Source organism: Candoia aspera, chromosome 1 (assembly GCF_035149785.1).
Source record: "Candoia aspera isolate rCanAsp1 chromosome 1, rCanAsp1.hap2, whole genome shotgun sequence".
Classification (NCBI taxonomy): domain Eukaryota; kingdom Metazoa; phylum Chordata; class Lepidosauria; order Squamata; family Boidae; genus Candoia; species Candoia aspera.
The window spans coordinates 71694010-71719291 of record NC_086153.1 but is presented as its reverse complement, the minus strand read 5'-3'; the positions used below and the strand labels follow the sequence as shown (position 1 = coordinate 71719291).

Below are 25282 nucleotides of genomic sequence, written 5' to 3'. Positions count from 1 at the left end.
CATTTTCTGCAGATAGCCCTTCACTGCAGGGGCTGCAGGGGTTTGGTAAAAAACGTCAAGATGGTGACCACAACAGTATGATCGAAACTTCTGTTCTTTATGGGATACACATAAAAAACAGAGCTTTGAATGCACTGTCATGGCTACCATCTTGACTTCTTTGACCACACCTTGCAGACACCCCTGGTCCACTGTTTTCCTAAAGGAAGGAAATTAGGTTTTGGAATGGATTTCTTGTCCAGAAAGCTAATGTGACAACAACTTGCTTTGCTAATGAGCCTCAAAAACTGCTCATGCATTCTGTTTTGAAACAGGCTTCATTTTGTTTAGTTGGGAGAAAGCTCCAAAAATCTTTTTGGTTTAGTCATAACACATGTTTAGGCATATTTACTCAGTTAACCTAAGCTCTTCACTGAGCCTGTGTTGTATTTATTTTAGTAATGAACGACAATTGTATCTTTTTACAATTTTTGAAACTGTAATTCAACATAACATATGTTCTTTTGCATCTTGGGTATATTTTCTCTGTATATGGTAATATGCGGGATAAAGGAGACAGTGCATATATATGTATATAAAAAATATTTTTCTGTCTCGCTGCAATCCAAAAGACTCTTGGCTGCTTACCTAGAATAAATTATGCAATAAAAACATCCATGGTGTGTAGTACTATAAAGCAGGCGTCTGTCTGTGTTGTTGGATGGTGCTAAAAAGCCAAGGTGCCATTTTTAATGTATGTCTCCTTTAGTGCTGGACAGCCCTAAATCAGGGTGTGTGTGGGTTTTTTTTTTTGGTGCCTTTGAGTCAGTGTTGACTCATGAAATTCATGGGGTCATCTTTGGACAGCCATGTTTAGCTTAGCAACCACCTTAATTGCTGCATTTAATGTTATGGTTGTATTTGAGATTAAAACATTACCTTAAATTCTTGAAATAAGGTTGATATACAGATAGATCAAAAACATGAATGTAAAGTGGTAAAGGAAAAACTCAGTTCCATACTCTTTTGAAATCACTTAGAAAGGTAAGTTTTTTTTTAAAATGGTATACTGCAAATAAATATATAATTAAATCAAAATATTTCCATTTGGAAAAGTCTTTTTTTGGTTTAATTGTGGACATGGTATGTGAATGTTCTGCTGTGCTTATTTCTTCTCATTCAGTGATGGATTATGTCAGTGAAATAAATAATAACTGTCCTAGAATTAATTTTGACTTCAGCTATATTTGGAAATACATCCCAAAGATCTGTAATCTAAAAGACAATCTTTTCATTCCTTTTTTTTTTTTGTCCTTTAATAGGATGATGAAGTGGTTCTGCAGTGTACTGCTACTGTTCACAAGGAACAACAGAAATTGTGTCTTGCTGCAGAAGGATTTGGCAACAGACTCTGCTTCTTGGAATCAACTTCTAATTCCAAGGTACATCAAGCTGTCTTGTTCTAATGCTGTTTTAGATATTACTGATTCTGCTTCACCAACCATATCGGATGCTGAGAGAATAGTGGGCTGCAAGGGAGAGCAAGCTGTAACCATTGGATACAGCCAACAACATGATCTCTGTACTGACAAGAGGCCTGCTCTTGCGGCAGTTACGGTAGCTTTGCATAACTATATACATGCGTACAGATACATAGATGCACACTTAGGACCCCTACAACAGAGGTGGCAAGGCAACTGATACTTTGTTTCTCTGTGATGCAAAACAGTGGTCTGCAATTTTAAAATGGTAAGGGATACTCTGAGGCTACATTCTTGAATGTATTTAAAATGGCATCTCAGATTTTACTAAAAGCAATTGAAATTAATGAAACACTACATTTACTACAGTAGTAATCTGTACATAGCTTTGTGAGAGGGAGGGGATTTATAGAACTATTAGAGTCATGCCAAGAATGTCTTCATGGAGAGGAATAGCTGTAACCAATATGTTGATAACCTGGTATCTTGATGGTTTTATTGTGATCTCTTTGGGATGGTTATTATTTGTTTTCTGGAAGTTACCGCTAAGGCAAAATGCAGGAGCAGAGTTAAAAAAGAACTATGTGTGCGTGCGTGCGTGCGTGTGTGCGCCGTTGAGTCATTGTTGACTCCTGGTGACTGGCTGGACTAGTTGAACCTGGTGACTGCACTCCTAGTTGAACCATATTCTGTAAGTCTTAATTTGATACCATCAAAAGAAGACTCTTTCAATATTCTTACCAGAAATATAACAAGTGTTTGATGTTCTCATCTTATATCTAAAATTTCACAAAACTTCTTAAAACATCTTTGAGTATTTAGCCATTTGTAGAAAAATTCAGAGCTGATCTTGAAGAAGGTACAAGAAAGCCATTAAGGGGGGAAGGGCGGAAGGAACAAGCAATTAAAAGTGGGGGAGGCTTGGAGAAGTGAATAAACAATCCAGAGATAGAAGGAAGTGTGAAAAATAAACTCAAAGTAATCCCACCTTGATTTTTACTATAAGATAGGACAGAGAGAAACTTGGGCAGGCTTTCAAGAGTCTGTTAATTTTTATTTATTTGATTTTTATTTATTTAATTTATTTATCAAACTTTATCACTGCCCATCTCCCTCCCAAGGAGGGACTCTGGGTGGTTTACAGTCAAAAACAAAATTAAAATAAGAAACATTTATAAATATGATAAATACAATAAAAATAAAAATATAATGGAATCTAGATGGCTGAGAGTTCTTTATCAGTCCGTGAGTGTAATAGGTCCATCGAGAATCACTCTAGGGTGTTAGCCATCCCCAGGTGTGGCTGTTCCCCCTCCCATTCCAAGCCTGCTGGCAAAACCAGGTCTTTAATCTTTTTTGAAAGTCCAGGAGCAAGGGGGCCTGTCCCACCTCTGGGGAAAGGATGTTCCAAAGGGCAGGAGCTACCACTGAGAAGGCACGTTTCCAAGACCCTACTAGATGGAATTCTTTTATGGATGGGGTCCATAATATGCCCTCCCTGCATGACTGGGTGGGACGGGTCGATGTGATGTGGATGAATTAGTCTCTCGGGTATCCTGGTCCCATGCTACGTAGGGCTTTAAAGGAAATAACCAACACCTTGAATTGGACCTGGAAGCAGACTGGGACCCAGTGCAGCACACAAAACAAAGGTGTTACATGTGCAAACCTTGGGACACCCAAGATTGCCTGTGTGGCTGCATTCTGGACCAGTTGTAGCTTCCGGATATTTTTCAAGGGTAGCCCCATGTAGAGTGTGTTACAGTAGTTTGTATGGGAGATGACCAGGGCATGAGTGACCGTTCGAAGGACCTCTTGGTCCAGGAAAGGGCGTAACATAACACGAAATTGTGCAAAGGCCCTCCTGGCCACAACTGCCACCTGCTCTTTGAGCAGGAGTTGTGAGTCCAAGAGGAGCCCCAAGTTACACACCGGGTCTGTCTGGGGCAGTGCAACCCCATCCAGCACTAAAGATGGCAGTTTCCCAGAACCCAAGGTACCATTAATCCACAGCCACTCCATCTTACTAGGGTTCAGTCAAAGCCTGTCATTCCCCATCCAGGCCCCCACAGCCCAGAGGTTTCATGTAGATGTTAAAAAGGAGAGGAGAGAGTACCGAGCCCTGCGGAACCCCCACAAAAAGGGGCCGCGGGTTGGATCTCTTGCTCCCTATCAACACTGATTGTGACCGGCCCTGGAGGAAGGAGGTGTACCAGCGCAAAACTGTGCCGCTCACCCCCAAGTCCCTGAGCTGACCCAAAAGGATACCATGATCGATGGTATTGAAAGCCGCTGAGAGGTCAAGAAGAGCCAGGATGGATGCACTGCCTCCATCTCGCTCCCACCAGAGATCATCCATAAGTGCGACCAATGCTGTTTCCATCCCATAACTGGGCCTGAAACCTGACTGAAAGGGGTCTAGATAATCTGTTTCATCCAGGATCCTCTGGAGCTGCAACACCACCACTTTCTCAACCACCTTCCCCAAAACGGTGAGGTGGGAAACTGGACGAAAATTGTCTAGTGCAGTAGGGCCCAGCAATGGTTTCTTCAGGAGGGGGTGCACTAGCGCCTCCTTAAAGGCTGCTGGAAATACTCCCTCTCTCAAGTTTGCATTTACCATTGCCTGGACCCAACCACATGTCACCTCCCGAGTTGGTTTCACCAGCCAGGAGGGACGTGGATCTAACTGGCAAGTGGTGGCATTTACAGTCTGGAGGATCCTGTCCACTTCCTCGGGCTCAACAGGATCAAACCGTTCCCAGATAACTGGGTAAGAACATCCCCTGGGCATCACCACAGACCCTGCCTCATGCTCAGAGTCCAACTTGGAACGGATCTGAGCGATTTTATCCTACAGATGCCCAGAAAACTTATCAGCTCAGCCCTGTAGATGGATCTCTGAATCCCTTTTCCCCAAAAGGGGTTGGGTAATCTTAAACAGGGCCGCTGGGCAGCATTCCATGGATGCAGTAAGAGCAGAGAAATACTGATGTTTCACTGCTCTTACCACCACAAGGTAGGCCTTAATAGCAGCTCTAGCTTGTGTTCGGTCAGATTCGGTCTTTGTCTTCCTCCAGCGGTGCTCTAGGCATCTCTTAATCCTCTTCAGAACTCTCAGCTCCTCTGTAAACCACGGGGAGTGTTGGGCTCGATGGGATAAGAGAGGCCGCATAGGCGTGATCCTGTCCAAGGCCCCAGCCGCCTCCCTATTCCAGGCAGCCGCCAGGGCCTCCGGTGGACTGTGCAGCAGATCCTTGGGTGTAACCCCCAGCTCCCTCTGAAACCCTACAGGCTCCATTAGTTGCTGGGGGCGGACCAATCAAATGGGTCCTGCCTCCCTGCGGAGGGAAGCAGCATAGGAGAATCTCAGGCTCGCCAGGGCATGATCTGACCATGACAAAGGGGAAAGATGTGCTTCTCCCCTCAGATCACGTTGCTGCTGTTCCGACAAGAAAACTAAATCTGGGGTGAGGCCACTGTCCCAAGTTGGCCCCGAATAATCTGAATCAGGTCCATGGCTGCCATGGTGGTCATGAACTCCTGAGCTGCCTCCGAGGCCCATCCCAGGGACAGCAGATTGAAGTCCCCCAGAACCATAAGTCTGTGGAACTCCACTGCCAACCCTGAGATGGCCTCCAGCAGCTCAGGCAGGGAGGTTGCTATGTGGCAGGGAGGCTGGTACAATAGCAACACCCACAACTGTTCTTGGGAACCCAACTTGAAAAACAGGGTCTCACACCCGGTCACTTGTGGAGCCTGGCCCCCGAAAGCCGCTAGCGATTCCCAGATAACAACAGCCACCCCTCGTAACCTGCCCTGAGGTTTGGCTGGTGCCATACTGGAAACCCATCTGGGCACATCTCCACAAGAGGAACACCTCCTTTTGGGCCCAGCCAGGTTTCAGTAATGCACTCCAGGTCAATTTGAATAAATTTTCAAATTATTCAATTTAGGCACCACCTGGCTCCAGAGTGACTCTGGGCAGCTTACAATGCAATACAATATAAAAATAACAATTGACATAAAACAGTAAACAGATGGAGAATCTGGTCAACGCATAAAACTGTCAGCCCCACTAGGTACACTACGCCAGAAAATCAACTCTAAGGAAGACTAGAACTGAACTATATTGAGATAAGCTATAATAACAGAATCTTGCAAGTCTGATTTTGCTGTTAGTCCCCTCCTTCTTACACCCCAGTGAATCAGGGAGGCAGGTCTGGGGGTAGTGGGTCTGTGGAGCCCATTGTGTTTTTATTGTTACTGGTTTTTTTAGTCTGGGCTGCCATGTTTTGTTTTACACTTTTAACTGTTTTAATTCTACCTTTTGATATTGTCAGCTGCCCAGAGTCTTCTGGAGTGGGGGCCGTAATAAATCTAAATAAATAAATAAATTTGCCTGAGCCGCTTCCGAATATTACCTTGTTTCCCACGACTTCAAGAATGTTTCACTCCTCTTTGCTTAGATAACAGTTCTTGCATATTTCTGTCAAGATCACTTGCCTGACTCTGCAAGGGTATGTGAAACCAGGTATCATATACCCAGCAGGGGCTCCAACCACCCAGCCTAAAGCCTGGGAGAATGTACTCTACATCAATAAAGTAGCATCCCTAAATCCTTGTGGTGTCTGTCTCTTGACCTGGCCTAACTCAGAGGGCTGACAACATTTAATTTTTGTATTACTGCTTTTTTGAGGCCCACAACTGCCATATAATAGTGTTAGAGGTAACAGGTGCTGCATTGTTGATGCCCTCACCTTCTTATTGGCCTAAGGATCTGAGACCTTATGATGACATACCAGTTAATTTTAGTCATGGCTATACTGTATGTTTTATTATTGTGGTTTATATATATTTTTATTACAGGCAGTCCTCGCTTAATGACCACAATTGGGACTGGCAACTCCATCACTAAGCAATGTGGTTGCTAAGCAAAACATCACATGACCACGACGGACTTATGACGTAACTCCCCTTTTGGTCATTAAGTGAGTCACCACGGGCCATTAAACGAGACATCACATGACTGCAACTTGCCATTTTACTACTGGGTTCTCCATTGACAAATGACTGCTGCGATGGCCATAAATGTGAGAACTGATTGTAAAGTTAGTTTTTCAGTGCTGTTGTAACTTCGAACAGTCGCTAAACAGGGCAGTTGTTAAGTGAGGCCTACCTGTATTGTATATAATTGAATTCCAGTGTTATTTTTAATTCTCTATACTACTTGAAGATGCAGTTCATGGAAGGGGATATATAATTATTTTGATTTTTTAAAACTCTTTTTTCTAGCTAAGTTTTTGAAGCAGTTTTAGCTATAAAGGTTTTCTTTTGGTGAAGTTAGGTATGTTGATGAGAAAAGAGAATATATTTTAAAATTCTGAATATATGATCTTCAGAAGAGATGATGAGTTCAGGCAAATTTTTCTTTAACAATTTTCCTTAATATAATTTCAATTAAATATATTATCTCCCATATGGTGCAGACTAATGTTTTATTTTCAGTGGGTCATCATTTTCAAACTATTATTCATCATCATAAAAATTAATTGGAATGTTAATGATTCATTATAATAGCACTGATCTTGATGGATTTATCTATCCTGTTCCCTTGTAACTGAACAATCCTAAAAACGTAACAGGATTGAAGTAACTTTAGTTCCATAATAAAAGGTACATGTTTAACAAATAAATACCATTTAAGAAAAAATAATATTGTCCCACGTTTTTATCCTGTCTTTTAAAGACCATGTCCAAGCATTTGTAATAATTGTTTATTTTGTTGATTCTGTAAGATCTTACGGAAACAATTTTTACAGGCCTCCAGATGCATGTGGGAACCTGGAGCTAGTCTGTTTCGCCATGTTCTGTCCGTACTGTGGTTTCCTGACCTGTATATAGATTTCTCATGAGGACAATGAGAAATTCTGGGATTCCCATTTTTTCTGAGCACATTCCACAGCTTGATGTGATTGACACAATCAAAGGCCTGTCTATAATCATGAAGCTCATACTGACTTCTTTTGGGCATTCTTTGTTATCAGCAATAATGTCTCGTGTTCCTTAGCCTTTTCTGAAGCCAGTTTGAACATCTGGCACCTCTTTTTCCATACAAGGCTCTAATACTGCTCCTTGTCTCTTCTAACAGCTCTCTGAAACCCTTTGTTTCTGAGAGATTTCTTTCTGAGATTTTTGTCTTTCTTGGCTTTGGCTTCTCTTGTTGGCAATTTCCGTGGTCTGTTCTGGCATCCAGTTTCCTTTCTTCTGTTTCTTCAGTTTTGGCAGTCTCTTTTCACATGCATCGTTAACAGCTTATTTAAGTTCATTCCATAATTATTCTGGTTCACCATCAACGAAGTTCAGGACTTCAAAGCGATTCCTGATGCTTTCCTTGAAAATGGTGGGTATATGTTCAAGATCATATTGTGGGAACTGACTTTCTTCTTCTTCAGCTTAACTTGGAACCTGGCCATGTTTTTGACCATGTTTTTGATTCCACAGTCAGCACCTGGCCATATCTTTGGCCTGGAATAAATTGCATCTATTGCAGCATGCCTATTATTATAGCAAACTTACGACATAAATGACATCAGATAAAATTGATTGGCAAGTTTAGCCACTAGGCCTAAAGACCATTCTGTCAGAAGAAATGTTACTCCTCCATGATAGAATCAAAGAGGAGAAGGTAATAGCAGATCAAAAACTTCAACTGCCACTTGCAGTTTGTAACTTGGGAAATAGACTGTTAGTCTGAGAAGGAAAAAGTGTTAGATCTGATATAAGTATGTTTTTACCTACATGGATCTACTTGTACCACCCTTTAAATTACTCCCTGGAATAGAATTAGTCTACATAGGGATTTTTAAGCCAATATATTTTAAAAAATGGCTTATAGTTTCTCCTAGTTAAGCCCCCCACCTTGAATTCCTCCATGTAGGAAAGATCCAACAGTTTATACCTTCTTGTGAGTATGAAAATGTCTCAGAATAATTTTTCTTGAATTAATTATACTCTATGGTTAGGTTGTTTGCATATGCCCTCAAGTGGTGAGAAGTGGTATCCAATATATCAGAGGAAACAAATTCCTCAAGATAAAATTACATTTGGAAGTTGATTAAATCTTTGCTATATTAAAAACATTTATGTAGCTCTGTCCTTTAACTTACATTGAGTAGTGTTCTTTCTCTTACTAATAAAAGCCAGAAAAAATCAGATTGCAGAAATTAACTATTATAGAAAATATTTTTTAATGAGCAGTCATGTTTACACCCAAAAAATAAAGTTAATGTGCAAATGAAGCCTATTTTTGATGGCTTAAATCAGCTTTTCCCATGCCTTCCATGTGCAAGTGCACTTGTGTGTGTGTGTGTTACATAAGCAGATGCATAACGTAAGCCGCTTTCAGAGCATCGTTCATTCAAAATATTTTATTGTACCCTTCAGCCGAGAAAGCTCGCAAATAGACTTACTTAAAAGCAAGTTCAATCAGCAGTAAAGTACATACAGTGAAAAGCATCATTACCATCAGTATATAAACCTCTTTAGAAATCCAGCATAAAGCACATGAAAGATTACCTTGGTACTTTAAAAAGAAAAGAGTAATAAGAAATAAAATGATTCTGTGTGAAAAAACGAAGTGATATAACTTTAGAATTGTCTTTTTTTTGCATTAGGTCATAAACAAAACCTTAGTCTGCATTATGCATATGTAATTACAACATCCATAAACTACTTCAATTTACTCAATTGCTTTTAATTGTTCACTTGGATTGTTTATAGTCTAGCTGATTGAGGCTTCTTCTGTAGTTAGTGCAATGATCTCTTACAAGTTTTAAGTATTTGGCATCACAAACGAAATCACACCAGCTTTTAAAACCAACGTGCATACAGTTAAACCATTTAATTCCTAGAAGCTTTAACTCCATAGAAGAAAGAAGTTAATTATATTTGTTAAAAGAATGATGATTAGAGAGAACATGTATCTTCCTTTAAAACAGTCCTGGCTCTGAAATAAAATGTGGGGCAATATACTGTTGGGCTCATATTGCTTCCTTAAGTTTATGTTCCATTTCTAGATTCTGTGTCTGTTTTCTAGCTTCCATTGCTCACGGTATACATGTAAATTGGACACGTATGTTAGAAGAAGGCCAACCACGGGCCCAGCCGAATTGTAGTGGTCTGAAGTACAGGATGGATGAAGAGAAAGGGGAATGAGCAATGGCCACTGGCCCTGTAACTTTCCTTTTGGGATAAAGGAGCTTGAGCGACTTGAAAATCATGGTAGCAGCTGCACCTGTCACTGGGATTGGGAGGATATAGAGCTAAATGACGATGTCATGAGTAAGGATGGCGAGCAGGGGGCTCTCACCCAGACTGTCAAGCGCATGCGTAGCACTGAGGAACTGTTCAGCCATTCAAAGAGACACAGATCGGGACCGCCTTAACCTTTGGGGTTTATATGGCTGGGTTTTCCCACGCTTTCTCAGTTTGTTAGGATTCTTGTTAAGTACTACTAATAAATATTAGAGACCAAGTCCTCGCCTCAGTGTGTTTCCTGGTAATCAGGACAGACAGAGATGGACAAAATTTATCCTTCGTAATTTCCCAGCCCAGGAGGAACAGCAATCTGAAGCATCTGCTATAACACAAAATGGTTCTTATAGTGTGTGTGAATAGAGGGGGAACCCTGGTCTTCCTTCCAGAACATCAGTACCCCCCTCCCCCCCAAAAAAGCAGTCTCACCCAGGTCAAGTGAGCCAAGAATGTATGTTGAACAGCCAAGCGATACTAAGGTGTAAAGGATGGGTCATTCAATAGGGAATCATAGTAAGTAGCACTGGAACTTCAAAGGAGGAGGGGGAAGATGCAAGACAACACTGACGGAAATGGAATTGAAGGGTGCAACAGAACCATATTATAAGTGTTGCTGTCACTTCTGTGCAAAAATGAATTGTAGATCCTAATTTTGATTTGGAGTTAATAGCTAAATTTCTTAAATTTCTTCCCTTCTTCTGTACAACAATAGGCAAGCTGCCATAGCTTGTTTTGACCCTGAGTTAAACAGTGAAAGGAAGGATCCTGTCACTAAAATTTTGAAGTCTTAGGAAAAGATTCCAAAAGCAAAATAATCTTTATTTTATTGGCAATTTTGGTTGGGTGTAGGATTGCTTGTTCAACTGGGTTTGCTGTTTTGATGAAAAGCAGTCATCGGGTTTCGATTAGGATGTATTTTTGTACATTTTGTACTTTTATTGTGTAAAGATTTGTACTTACTTTAAAATCCCATTTCTTCGACATTCTGATGTTTTAAATTGTTTTGTATTTGTTTGTTAAGTACCTTGGTAAAAGCTACACTACTTTTTCCGTATTGTTATGATTAAAAATGTGTGTAATCATGAATGTATATAATTCTGAATATCTGTTTTTATACTTAAAATTAAAATAAAGTCTCCCTTGAATCCAGTTGGACTCCTGGTGACTATATGGACACTTCCGTTATGTTTTCTTGGCAACAGTATGGAAGACGCTTGCCACCACTTCTTCCAGGATGTTCTTTCTAGCCTACAGCCCTGCGAGTTTTGCAGAGTGAATTTTATCCTCTCCAAACCTGCTTAGCCTCCAGCCCCAGGCATAGCTGGCCTGGTTCTGCGACCTGTGAGAACATTTGACATTTACTTGCTAGTAGTAACCATCTGGTAACCAGATGAAGAGATGAAGTGGAGCAAAATTACTCATGTCAGGCTATTCCCACTGAAACATACACACTAGGATGCTGCTTTGTAAATTGTGCACTGATTTAAATCCTTGCAAATCAATATTGTACTCGCTTGTGAAGATTTTAATGTAGAGAATTAAATCTTGGAGCACAGGTTGTATGTAAAGTAATTAAATAGTTGAAGTTTGAATTTCAGCATCTTCCTCAGGCAGGATAAGAGCTTGTCATGTTTATTAATGTAAATTTTCCAGTAAAAATTGATTAGAAAAGTTGTCATGTTTTCTTGTCCCCCTTTTTATTTTTAACTGACTTTTTGAATTGATGATAATTGTCAGCCTAAACACATATAGAGAGATGCTTGTCTGAATTTGAATTTAGAGAAGATTTCTTATGAATAACTTCTGTATTGTATAGCTGAAATCTTATGCACATCTAGGATTAAGTCCCATTAATATCAAAAGGTCTTCAGACTTCTGGGGCTTGGTGGCCTAGTTTGTTATTCTAAGGTGATGTTTAAACTCTTTTCTTTAGCAGCCATTGATGATATAAGAAGTCATAAATCACCAATTTATCAAAATAATATCCTATTAGCCATTCCTCTCATAGGACATTCTGTACTACACATTAGTCCTTTTTTCTGGGCTGTAGATATATTTTTATTTTTAAAAGGAAGCTGATGAGGCTGATCTGGAGCCCAGAGGCATTCTTAGAAATAAAGATGATGCTGGAGGCTGGTGCTCTGCAGCTTGTCAGCTTCATATTTTTTTATACATGTGTATAGTTGTTTGTATACATACATACACACATAGAAGTAGGGGGTCTGGTGGACTACAAGGTAGTTATTTCCAAGCCCACTGAGGACTCCAGATAAAGAGGATTGTGATAAAGTGATAGGAGAATGCCTTGCTCAATACTCCCTTCCTAATTTCTTTTTTCAATTAGAATGTTCCTCCGGATCTCTCCATCTGCACTTTTGTTCTGGAGCAATCATTGTCAGTCAGAGCTCTCCAAGAAATGCTGGCTAACACGGAGGAGAAAGCAGAAGGGGTAAGTTGTGGGGTGTTACAAGTGGTATAGTATTTGGAATTTGGAATTAAGGATAAATAAAAAGTAATTCTTCTGTTACAAGAATTTCAGTAGTCAGATTTTGTGCAAGAGGATCCAAATCATTTCTATAGGGCAGCTTTTGCAGTATCATTATATTTTTTATCAATAGTAATAATAATAATATATTAAGCTTGTATGCCATCCGACTCTCAACAACTCTGAGTGGCTCATGACAACTCATTTGCTGATTGAAATCAGTATAAAATCAGTCAGAGTAGGTATGCCTGAATTTAAAAGCTGTATTGGAATAAGATTGCAGGGTTCCATTAAAGCTTTTGTGGTCAAATCCATTCAGAAAGGAAAAAAATGATTCTGGTGCTTGAAAAAGGGACAAAATAAAAATTAAGAAGCCTATGACAAGGGTATAAAATAATGGGATTGTGGATATTAATTCTGCTCCTGGCTACTCCTTAGTTTTGCTCTTTGGCTTCTTAGTTCCTGTAACTCCTTTGTAGGAAGTGGCTTGGATAACCTTTTTGGCACTTTGGGGACTAAAATACTTTGAAATATTCAAGGGGACTTATTGCTGATGGTAGACATTGTTTATTTAGATTGCAAGTTACGGCACACAGTTTTTTAAACCATTTGTAATTTTACCACCAAGAAAGTCTCTTCCTAGGACACCTTGGGCTAGCTCTGTTTACAGAATTTGTATCTCCTTCCCCTTGCGCATGGCAACTTTTACCCCAGGTGGATGGCCCCAGCTGCTCAAAAAGCATGTGGTCCTTAAAGTCTTGCCTTCTGCTGTTTCCCGGTGTTTTGCATGAACAACTGCATGACCGCAATAAACAGTCTCTCATCTCTCTTCTTTCTTTAAGCTAAATCATTTCTGTTTAATGCATTCTGGGTAGAATGTAATCAGAAAAGATTTGTGTGATAAGCCTGCATAAACCTTGTCAGACATGATTATAGAAATGCATTTTAGTATCATCCACGGTTTGCCTTGAAGTATTTGTTCCTCTGTGATTGGATCCAGAATCAGGCACTTAGCTTGCTGCTTGTAAATATGTTTTCACAGATTTTAGTTAAATTGGTTGCTCTAGTTCGTAGGCATGAAATTAATGAACTCCTAAAATACGTTAACCTACTTTTGGAAAGGCTTAAACTTACATTTTATTCAAAAGGCATCGCTTTTTAATTATCCCTGTTATAATACCGTTTCTAACTTTGTTATGAAACCTAGTTGAAAGCTACATTAAGAAAGTTAAATAATTAAAGGGAGGTCACCTTAAATAAGCCTTTTGTGGGAAAAAAGGCACTTCCCAACATTATTGACTCAGATACAGATCCTGTGCAGACACAGTGCCAGGGAATTGTTTTGTTTTTTGTTTTAAAACAGCAGAGATAATGACATCATCTGCATTGCCTTCAGGCGTCCCTCTGCATTTTGCTGCAATCTTCACTTTAGCTAGGGCAGAGTGCATGGATTTTTCTAGCAGCAGTATTTTTCTGGGAGCCGTGCCTGTTGTAATGCAAAACGTTTTGAGGTGGCTTGGTTTCGAATGAGCCCAAGAAGATTAAAAAGCTGTTCTGGGCAAAAAGAACTGGTAGAACTGAATATGGAGTTTTCCTTAATGTTGGTGCATGTATACCCTTCTGCAAGCCAGTCTGCCTGCTTTTCTCATCTCTTTTTGCTACCTGTCTGTATTGCCTTTTTCTGCCTTATGCGAATACGAAAGAAGTTCTGACTGCATTGATGTGGGTTTTTTGCCCATGTGCTGTCAACTAACAGAGGGAAAGCAGTAAAAGGTGGTGGAAAATTACTGTAGGTAATTTCCATTTTAGTTTGTACCCAGCATACTCCGGTTCAATCGCTATATCCAGATCAGAGCAAGCACACATACCACTCAGTTCAGCTAGCAAAAAAATACAGCTTGATGTTTGTTAAACATCGGCAAACATCAAAGCAGTTAACTGGCAAAAACAAAAGACAGGCAAAAGCAGGGAGTGAGAAAGATAGGTAAACAGGCAAAATTTTATATTATATATGTGGTGTGTGTGTGTGTGTGTGTGTGTGTATCTGTCTGTCGAAAGGCACAGAGCCACTGGAAACAATCCCGTGGATAATTATGGTATCATCATGGACAGTCTCAATAGAAGTGGCCTTTGTTCATTCCAGCTTTATCCCTTTTATGTACATAACAGCAAAACAGAGATGGAAAGTAGGACACCAGGTGATCCCTCATTTATTCTGCACCATTAAGAAACAGATTGGTGGATGGGAATGATGTATCTAACAAGAAGACTTGTTTGTATTTGAATTCTTTATTAAGGGTTTTGCTGTATATCATGTTTATTCACTTATCTGGCAGGAGACTTCTATGTTTTCTATATCTTGAAAGATATTCAGGTGTTTGTTCTGTACATCAGAGTTAAGTAGATTAAAAGTAAAGTAAGTTAACTGCTCTATAATCTGTTTTAAACAGTAAAAAGTCTTTTCCTCATACATCTTATGCTTCTTATCAGCCTCCCATACATATTTCATTCTGCTCAGAGTAATATGTACGGGGTAGGCTTATCCCCCTTCCCATTTACAAACATTATGCTGATAACAATCCTGTGAGGTTGACTAGACTTAGATTTTTGTTTAGAGGCCATAAAGTGCATAGAAATGGTTCAGGAATTAAGTCAAACATAATACATTCTACATTTTCCAGCACATTATTATATGACTATAATCTTCCCCGAATATATTGGGAATTGTAAAATGTACTGCTGTTCATAATAGTGGCTGTGAGTGTTTCTACTCTTTCTTATATGCCTTCCTTTGCTATGCCATCATGAATGCCTGCACTTCAGAATTTACTAACTCAGTACTGCTTCCACTAGTCAGAGACACACTCTTTTCTTTTTCATTGTCTCCTTCAGTCCCATGTATGGGTTCTGGACTTGTGCAGAATTCTCCCTGGAAACAGTCTAAACTAGGGTTTCTCAACGTTGGTAACTTTAAGATGTGTGGACTTCAACTCCCAGAAGTCCTAGCCAGCTTGCTAGGGACCATCTGCATATGCTCTGTCACTGAGCCATGATTCCTTGCTGTAAATACTACTTCAAATCTATGATTCTAGACAAATGCAGCTTCTTTCTAAACTATATCGAAAATCCTATTTTTACAGCTAGGAAGTTCTACTCAAGGGCTTTATAGTCACATGGAAGCTCCAGATCTTCCATGAAATCAATTTCAGTTTGAACAGGCCCGCAACCAGGGTCTGTGTCACCCGGGGCAAACTTGGATTCTGTGCCCATTTGGCACCCCGCGCTCATTTTGGCGTCCCCCCAGCACGGTGCCTGGGTCACATGCCCTGCTTGCCCCCCCCTAGTTGCAGCCCTGTGTGTGAATCTCACAATAGCATCTAAACCATGTTGTGAAAGGAGATCTGTATACCAGGGCAAAGTCAGGCAGTCATTGTATGCAATGTGAAGAATCCTTGTGAACCTCAGTTTAACTTCAGCAAGCATGGATTCCTCAGTGGGGAATCTGAAGTGATACGGTGGGAGAAAGGGACAGCAGCACCTTGAATACTCCATTAAGTATGTCTGTGTGTACTTTTCATCTAAGGAAATGCAAGGATGTATTATAGTTCTAGAACTCAGTTCTCATTTTCTTTGAATGCATATATTCTTAACTGCTTGAAAAACAGCAAGGAGTGAGAGCTGTTAAAATACCATGGCATTTCTTAATGACTGCCAGGAGAGTTTAACATTTTACATAAAACATGCAACATTCAAGTGCTCTGTTCTATTATATCTATTATTATGCACCCATCTACAAGTGGTAAAATGTTAAGGCATGAAGTTATTGGACATACTTTGCATGAAACATAATCTTTCCTGAGGGATTAATTCATACTCTATACTGTCCATTTCACTTAAAATACTTTAAAACTTAAATTTATATTTGCTTCTCTTTCACTCTACATTTTTCCCCTTTGTATTATGCCCATATGACTGTGAACTTGAGGGTAGGATCTGTTTTATCTTTCAGTATAATCTTTGTTAAAGGTATTTTCAGAATATATCTTTATCAATACAACATTTTGAAAATTTTAGATTTTTTAGAACATGTTAAAATAAAATTGTGAGTGCTAAATTACAAAATACAATTTTCAGTAATGGTATTCATTTTTTCTTTCTACAGCTAGTTGATGTGGAAAAATGGGTATGTGCCTCTGACTCTCTTGATCCAATATAATCCTGGTTTTTCACAAAGTCAAATTTCCACATTATTTTGAATCCCGTATGTATCACAGCATTGTTTTGCTAAGCTCAAAACATGTTTTTTGGGAGGAAAAGACTTTTACAATGCTAGCCAGTGCTGATGCATCCTGAAATGGTTATAGACTATCCCATTATAATGATACAAAATATTCTTCCTGCAATAAAGGAATTGTACTCAGAGTTTTGAGCTTTGCAAGTACATCTTCTAAATGCACATTCTGTATAATATCTCTTATTATTTAAATGTACATCATAATGAAATAATGCATGTGTTATTATAAATGTTCATATATGTTTGTAATGAAAGTTTTGCTTTATTCACCAAGTTTAATGCATATGGAACTGTTCTAGATAATGACATTTTGCCAGAGAATGTACACAATATACATAGAAAGTACCAGATTCCTCAGCATTTAGATTTAATTCTGAATCTTAATGCATATTCATTTTAAGACATAAAAATACTGTAAGAATTCAGTATGTGTATTCATTTTAAAATGTAAAAAAATCTGTAACTTTTGGTCTGGAAATCTTCAAAAATATATTTTCCATTTGTCTATGCATATATACTATCAATGTAAACTATTTAGAATTCTAGATATACAAGAAAAATAAAAACATATATAATTCTTATTATGTACATTCATGCATTGGCAATTTTTTCAAAGATACCAGATAAATTTGCTTGAAATCTCCAAGTCTGCATGTCTACATGGTTTTAATTTTTATTTACTGTGTGGATTTAACATCTTGCCTTGGTTGTCTAGATTGCAATGAGTTGCAGTTGTATGTGTTTTTATGAATGCATCCATGTATTACCTTTTCACTGGAATTAAAGGAAGAACTATATGCCAATCTTTATTAGAAATGTCCACCAAAATGGTTAACTAAAAAATATCATTCACATACTTATTGTGGGTCAGTTTACTTAATATGTTGCCTTGAAATAAGAATTTTCCATAGGTAGAATAATAGAATTAAAGTGTTGAAAGGGCCAACTGCCTGCTCAGTGCAGGAATCGAAATTAAAGCATCCCGACAAATGATTATCCAGCATTTGCTTTAGAGCTCTGCAACTATTTTGATCCAAAGCCAGATGGGTGCTTCAGACCTAGAATGGGAGCATTTGCTGTACAGGACAGCAACTTCTTAAAAAGCCACATCTTCACCTGGGCTCATATGGTAGCTGCACATGTAGGTGTAGACCTCCTTAACTAAAATATTTATTTTCCTGGGGTCACAGATCTACCCTGGAAAGGTTTACAGTGAGCATGCAAATATAAGGTACATTATATCCACAGTATTCCCACATTCTATTAAACAAGTTACTCAATAAAAAAATTAATAAGGAAGATATCTCAGGATTTGTTCTCATTTCAAGTGCTTAAAAATAGTTTTCTTATGATCTGCTCTAGAATCTTCCTCGATATCATGTCAGATGTATTTTTTTGTAGTTTGGTGGACATTCCTTTTCCTTCTTTATGAAGACTGCAGGGCTGCAACTGGTGGGGGGGCAAGCGGGGCATGTGCCCTGGGCGCTGCGCTGGTGGGGGTGCCAAAATGAGCGCTGGGGGGGAGCCAAAATGGATGTGGAATCCATGTTTGCCCCGGGTGACACAGACCCTAGTTGCGGCCATGGAAGACAGGCACAACAGTTACTCTCCTCCAGTCACTGGCACTTCAGGATTTCACAAAGGTAATACATAAGGCTTTAGTCAGAACAGGAGAGCCAGTTTAGTGTAGTGGTTAAGGCACCAGCTTAGAAAACTGGGAGTCTGTGAGTTCCATTCCCATCTTAGGCACAAAGCCAGCTGGGTGACCCTGAGCCAGACATTCTCTCTCAGCCCTAGGAAAGAGGCAAGGGCAAACCATATCCGAAATCTTGCCAAGAAAACTGCATGGACTGCCTTGTCCAGGCAGTCACCAGAAGTCAACACTGACTTGAATGCTCTTTTTCTTTTTTCTTTTAGCCAGAATATCAGATAGTTCTTTCTGAACTCTAAGATGCAGTTCATCTGGTCCTGAAAACTTAAATCCATTCAAAGTACTTTTCCATCATGTATCTATTGATTTCAAATGTCAGTCCTGCCATTCACAATTCTGATGGAACATGTAGTCTTTTATTTCAGGAGCCTGAATAAAATAGGCATTGAGTAGCCCTTCCTTTCCTTTATATAACTTAATACTATCCAACAGCACGAAAATGCACATGCAGCAACTGTCTGTGACTTCTGAAACCAAATGAGTCTTTACTTGGGATCATGTGGCAGCTGTGGAGTGCTGTTATGTGATCAAGCACAAGGCTTCTTTAAGGAGTTCAGGCATCTGCTATGTTCATATTTCCTGTGCACTCTGAAATACATTTATGGATTTGAATCCAAAACAATGCACAGCCCTGTCATCCAGTGTTATAAATTACATTACCCTCCCACATTTTAGAAATGGGACATGGTTAGTTCAGTAGTCCTTGCATTGCACAATGGACCCCTAAAATTATTGCTCCTGCCTCAGCTTGCATTCTGTTTCTCAAGCCAAATGATGCAGTAATAGCCAGCTGGCGTTTAACTAGAATTTGTGGCTGTAAAAACAGTTTCTCCTATGACCAGTATTTATTCAGTATCTTGCAAACTGACCTGGTGATTGATTGATTAATTGATAGATAGATAGGAAGCTCATGTGTAGATTTCAGTCACAATATGAGCCAGAGTGATTTGTTGTATTCATTGACATTGACTCTAAAAAGTCCCTAATACAGTAAATTCTTGTTATGCTTTTCATAATGTACAAAACAAATGGGACAGTTAATTCATCTGATGGTAATGGCACCAAATATATTAAGGAGATACTTTACCACAAATTTATAGGAGGATTCTAAACATATTTATTCCAAAATTAGTTCCACTAATTGCAGGAAATGAGATTGCAGTGTTGCATTGTAATCCTGTGTGCTATATTAAGTGCTGTTGGATTAAACAGAATTTAACTCCCACTAGGTTTCTTTCTTTTTGCCTGAGAAAGTCTCACTTAGACTTATACTTAAGTAGAGGTGTATATTGTTATTCTGCTTTTGCATTGAGTCTGTATTTGCCAGCTATCATGCAAGTTTTTGATGCTTTGTTTTTAACATCAGTTTGATCTGTTAGAAACTCCTTTAGGAAAACAGTCCTTAGTTTTTGCTTTGAAAAGATTTGCAGTTCAAGCTATTTTTGAACTCCCAAGTTTCTATTGATTTTCCTTCTCTTTTTCTGGTCAGTTAGTAACCCTAATAAGATCTAATTCTTGGCTTGGTTAACATAACATGTTAAGCTAATGTGGTTTATGACTGAGAACCATAATGATACTTAAAAAAATTATCAAACCATTGTCTACCTTGATATGTAAAGTCAACCAACATGAGGTGGTATTAGCAGAGTGTTTTTAATAGTCCTTTGCTACAAGTATTAATATATTATTAGAAGCCAAAGGATACAGTTATTCTTACCCTATATATATATATTTTAACTGATGTCTCATATTAAAGTATCCCCAATGTTCACCTTAATAGCTGTTAATCTTAAGAGAGACAAATATCATTTTTTCCCAAGAGCGTTCAAAATTCAGTCAAATCCACGTGGAAAATACTGCTACCAGGCCTGTGCATGTAGGACTGGGGAGTTAAAAATGCTTAAAATATCTTTGAATTTCCTTTGCTTCAGGGTCCAGTTCTGCAGTTGCTGAGCTTAGTAAATGTATGTTTGTGCTGTACAGAGAAAGATGTATTAAAGAAACCCTCAGGCACGGCTCAGCTATTATATCTTTCTACACACAAAGCTCCAAGGAATCCCTGTGGCCAGTAAACAGACATCTGTTGGTTCTGCATTAGATTAGGTTGATTTTTCCTCCTCCAAACCCACCTATCTTCCCCCCACTGCATCGCAGGGCATTGGAGCGGTGTTAGATCGATTACGTCATGTAATCCATCCCCTTTGGCCACCACTCAGTTTCTCCTGACAAAATGCAGGTCTGTTGCCCCTCCTTGAGCAACAACAGCCTATCCATCACAGAGAGAAGGTAAATAATGCTATTTCTATCAATGCCTGTTGTTCTTACAGAAGCAGAAGCTGAAACAAGGGGATAAAAAAAACCTCAGGTGTGGTTTTGTTGCAGAATCACTTTGGAAAAATGGGGACAGTCCAGCAGAACCATGGCAGCTGCCAGAATTAACTGTGGCAGCCTGCAATTGGGGTTCCTGTGTTAAATGGGAAACACGGTGGAAGTATCTTCTTTGCGGCAGCCCTGTTGACAGTTGTCTATGAACTGTTTGGGGCCTGCTGGGCTATAATTGCAGGTAAATGCCACTTACCTCTGAGTGAAGCATGTCCATCCTTAATCATTAGAGCTGTGCAATGCTTCGGACTGTGTGTGTGTGTGTGTGGGCCTACAGGTAGTGTCTTTTGGGAAGTCCTTAAAGCAGCTACATGTTTTCCTGGGCATTCATAGCAGCCTTCTACAGTTGCCATGCAGTCTTGAGAAAAGATGTATTTGGTTAAAGGTATTTGTGACAGATGCTATGAGTGCACCCCCACACACTCCAAATCACATCTTGCCCTTGAGATCCAAAGAGCTGCCCAGCTTTATTAATCACTTTTGTTTGCAACGTGTAAGTCAGTACTTAATAGAAAAGCCTTTAATTTCAGAAATAGATTTTTCAAAGTTCACAGCATTTAACCAGACCCCCTCCCCTCTTCCTTTTAAGTATATTATGTCATGTAAAGTAAAGTAGAAAAATAGCTGTCAACTTTTCCTTAGGTTTTAATAGAAAAGTGGCTACTCAACTGAATATAGGAGACAGGGTGGGCAAAACTGGTTGGCAAGCACTTCGCCCAGAGAGAGACTCAGCCTGTTCCTGTTGCCTTCTAATCTAAGGACAGTAGCTATTTCTTGATTTTTAATAAGCAAAAAAATATGGATTTGCTGATTGGTCCCAACCACAAAACCCCATCTGTTGAATTATACGCCTGTTTTTAGGATGTGGAAAAGTCATTGATGAAAGCATAAGGAAAGCTCTACTGGACCCAATTAAAAAATGACATATAGTCCAGCATTCTGTTAGAATAATCACATTTTAAAACATAAATGTAATGGCAAATGTAATTGTCATTTATGTTCTCCAGCATGTCCAAATATATCTGTGTCATAAGACATATTAGTTGATCAATACTAATAATAATGATTAGGATGCCACGTTCTAATATCTCTTTTCTGCCAGTAGACTTTATGATTATTATATCAGCATCACATATTAATTTAATATCACACTCCCAGTTAGGGTGATATATTGAATGCCAGGCTTATAATGGTGATGGGAAGCAATTTAGTGGATCACAGAATGTCACAGGCTCTTACAAGACATGTTTCCTAGTCTGTGGCAATTATGAACATTGTCGTATAGTAATATATTTTGAAGTAAGCTAATTTATGAGATAGTTACTCTGTTTTGTTATGACATGTTTACTCTGTTGTGATTTAGAGCACCCAAAGGCACTGAAATCAATACTACAGGGTGGGGGAGAATGAATTAAAAATATTTTATTTTTATGAAGTGTTTAAAAAAAGATTAATACAATTCCACTGGAATGCTGCATATATGTGTGCATGCATTATTTCAGAATTAAACATGAATTATTAATAATTTTTGTTTATGGTGTTTTTGCATAGTTTTTTTTATTATTATACCTGTTGATTTTTTTTACATAATAATTGTTATATATGCATATAACAAACTTTTAAAAAAGTAATATTTTACAGAATAATCAGTTGTGATGTAAATGTAATAAATAATTTCCCCAATCTTTTGAAATAAGGAAAGCAACCAATATTATGTGAACATGAAGATTGACAATAACATGTAATTATTTCTTCCTTCTCTTTTTATGGTGCTTCAGAAATTTATGATGAAGGTAAGCTTGAAAACAATAATGTATTTAGTTCATTCCAACAAAAATATTTCTGTATGCTATGTTATAACTACATTATAGACAACCCCCCCATAAAGGAATGGTAAAAAAAAATAAATACTGTTGATTAATATACTATAGTATAGTATATTAATCCAAAGTATCTTCTACATCATATATATAGAGCATAGTATTGTTGTATATATGATGTAGAAGATACTTTGGATTCACAAGACTTTTTGCACTTAAGAGAACTCCCTGGACAGTAGGTCTGTATAGCAAATAAAGTTTATGTTTAACAACAGCAAAACAGTTTATGCGAGACCAACTGTGCCTTAAATGTATGCTTTTTAAGCTCATCAAAGTCAACAAGACATATATTTAATTCAAATGTGATGTCAGTGCTATAAAGTAGGCCAGACTAAGAAACAGACACCATGTAGACCTAAAGCTACTCTTATTTGAACAGCTATAGTAACCAAATCTTGCATGTTTTAATTTGCTTCCCTTCTTCCCTCTTTTATCTTCGTGTGAATTAGGGGAGGGCCTGCCTGAAGCATTTTTGTAAACCACTTTCTTGGTCTGGGCTCAAGAGTCATTTATCTGATAGTTGCCTTGGTAACGGGTCTTCCCTCTGTCTTTCAAGGCTGTCCTCTGTACTCACTACAGGTGATTACAGCTAGCTGAGATGTCCATTTTACAAAATTGATGCTCTGTTTAATACAAGTGTTTCTGAAAGCGAAGATATGAAATGGTGAACATGATTTTAGATTTCACAAATGTGCATTTTGTACCATAATTTTAGGCTTTATGACAAGCTGCACATGAATGCAGATTTGTAGAACAAGAAATCTTATATCGATAGGGAGTTAGTTCATGCCATATATTCTGACCTAAGGCTGACTGAACTAGAGGTGAATTATTTTACCCCATGTTACTCTGATTCCAGGTGAATATAGGTTGAAGCATGTTTCTCTTATCAGTGTTGTATCTTTACTTAAACCTAGTGTTCCTTGCCCAGACCTTTAGAAAAGACTTTAAAGCTGAGCTTTTCAAGAAGAGCATTTAGATAAGATCTGCCATTGACATGCCTATTATTACTGATTTTGATCATAGTACTGTAATGTATAAAAGGGTTTGACAATTTTAAGGATTTTGATGTAATTATTCTGTATTTTTATTGCACATTGCCAAGAGTCCATGTGAGGTATGGCAGTCTATAAAGGGAGCAAATAAATACATAGTGGGTGGCATTTATTTATTTATTTATTTATTTATTTATTTATTCATTCATTCATTCATTCATTCATTCATTTATTTATGTATTTATTTATTTAATTTCTTGCTTTTATGTTCAGTCAGGCATCCTGTGTAACTAATAACCATTAAAATGCAGATTATGAATGTAAATTAAAAAAACAAAACTATGCAGAAAATAGTTATAATTATAAATATGATAAAAGTCAGGAAGAGGGTGGTCCAGATGTTTCCAGCTTTATATTTGTTATTATCATATGGCAGAAGATAGATCAATATCTTTTAAAGTCAGGAACATTCATAATAATTCCATATATGGTAGTGATGATTATTGATCAGTAGTCTTTTAAACAGATGCTATAAAAGATCCCCTTGGATGTCAAATGTATTTGGAGACTTGTGTTGATTATTTATTGAAGGCCTTATTCCTTTTGGATGGGCTACAGGTTGAAAACAAAAGTCCAAGATAGATCAAGGGAGTTTCCTTCTTAATATTCCACATATAATTGACAGTGAGAGATTGCAAAACATGTCAGCATTTACCCTTCCTATCATTCACTGGTCTGAGATTAATTTGCTATAAAATACTATGAATTGTATTTTGATTTGGGCTCAGAGGAGTGGTATGTTTGCTGTAAAGCGGGAAACATGTTTTGTCCATTATTTTTCTTTTAATACCCCCACTCCTGCCTCCTTCACTGAAAAACTATTTCAGAGAACTGGAACACCATCTGGTATTCTGATGAGTCCTATTCCTTATAAAAATGGAAGGAATCTGCTAATGGAAGATTATTCTTTGTGCTGATATTCTTGTGCAAACCCAAGTCATAGCTGAGTAGGATTTTGGGGGGAAGAGCAGAAATCATAGCAATAGTTTCTGTGTACTTAACCATAATTCTTACCTATTCCTTTTGACCACCATTTTAAGAGCAACATCTTGATTGTTCTAATATTTGTGTCAGTTTCTTTTTGCTCAGCAAAGAACTTCTTTGGGTATTCTGCAACAGGCCACTCAGTTTTGAGAGAACATTGCTTGTATTGGTTTTTAAGCATTGTCTGTCAGCCTTAAAATACCCATTTGCCTTAATATTTCCAAAATAGACTGGATTTTTGCCTCCACCTACTCCAGACTGCTCTGGAGATTATAAAGAAATTGCTGATGGTCATACTTGGACATCTGGTTGTCATTCCAATCTATAATTTAGTGGGATCACTGTTTGCAGAGACAGCTCTATAGTTTGGTCACTGATATTGTCAATGAGAGTGTAAAAATTGGACAAATCAGATTTATTTCTCTAAACTGAAAGAAACAATTTTATGCCAACATGTTACTAAGTCTTCTTTTAATTCATATAGACTGCTCAGGGTGGTGGTCATCGAACACTCCTCTATGGACATGCAATATTACTGCGCCATTCTTACAGTGGCATGGTATGTATAGCATTTATGGTGTTGATATGTTTCCTCTTTATGTATCAGGATCAGTATATTTCAACATTAGGTAACTCTTAGATTATAGATCCATTTCAACTTTATCCACTTTTTGTATACTTTCTTTGTTCATATTATATTGAATAGACTGCTTCC

At 38.3% G+C, this 25282-nt stretch overlaps 1 protein-coding gene across 1 annotated transcript in view; it reads left to right on the top strand.

Annotated features, from left to right (window-relative positions):
• The first annotated feature begins 1119 nt into the window (after positions 1–1119).
• RYR2 (ryanodine receptor 2) overlaps positions 1120–25282 on the top strand; it is a 258198-nt gene continuing 234035 nt past the window's right edge. Inside the window, exons 1-6 of the mRNA XM_063292172.1 lie at positions 1120–1173; positions 1302–1421; positions 12121–12225; positions 16424–16444; positions 22427–22441; positions 25052–25126. Coding sequence (XP_063148242.1) covers positions 1120–1173; positions 1302–1421; positions 12121–12225; positions 16424–16444; positions 22427–22441; positions 25052–25126 — 390 coding nt within the window. The remainder of the gene's footprint in view (positions 1174–1301; positions 1422–12120; positions 12226–16423; positions 16445–22426; positions 22442–25051; positions 25127–25282) is intronic.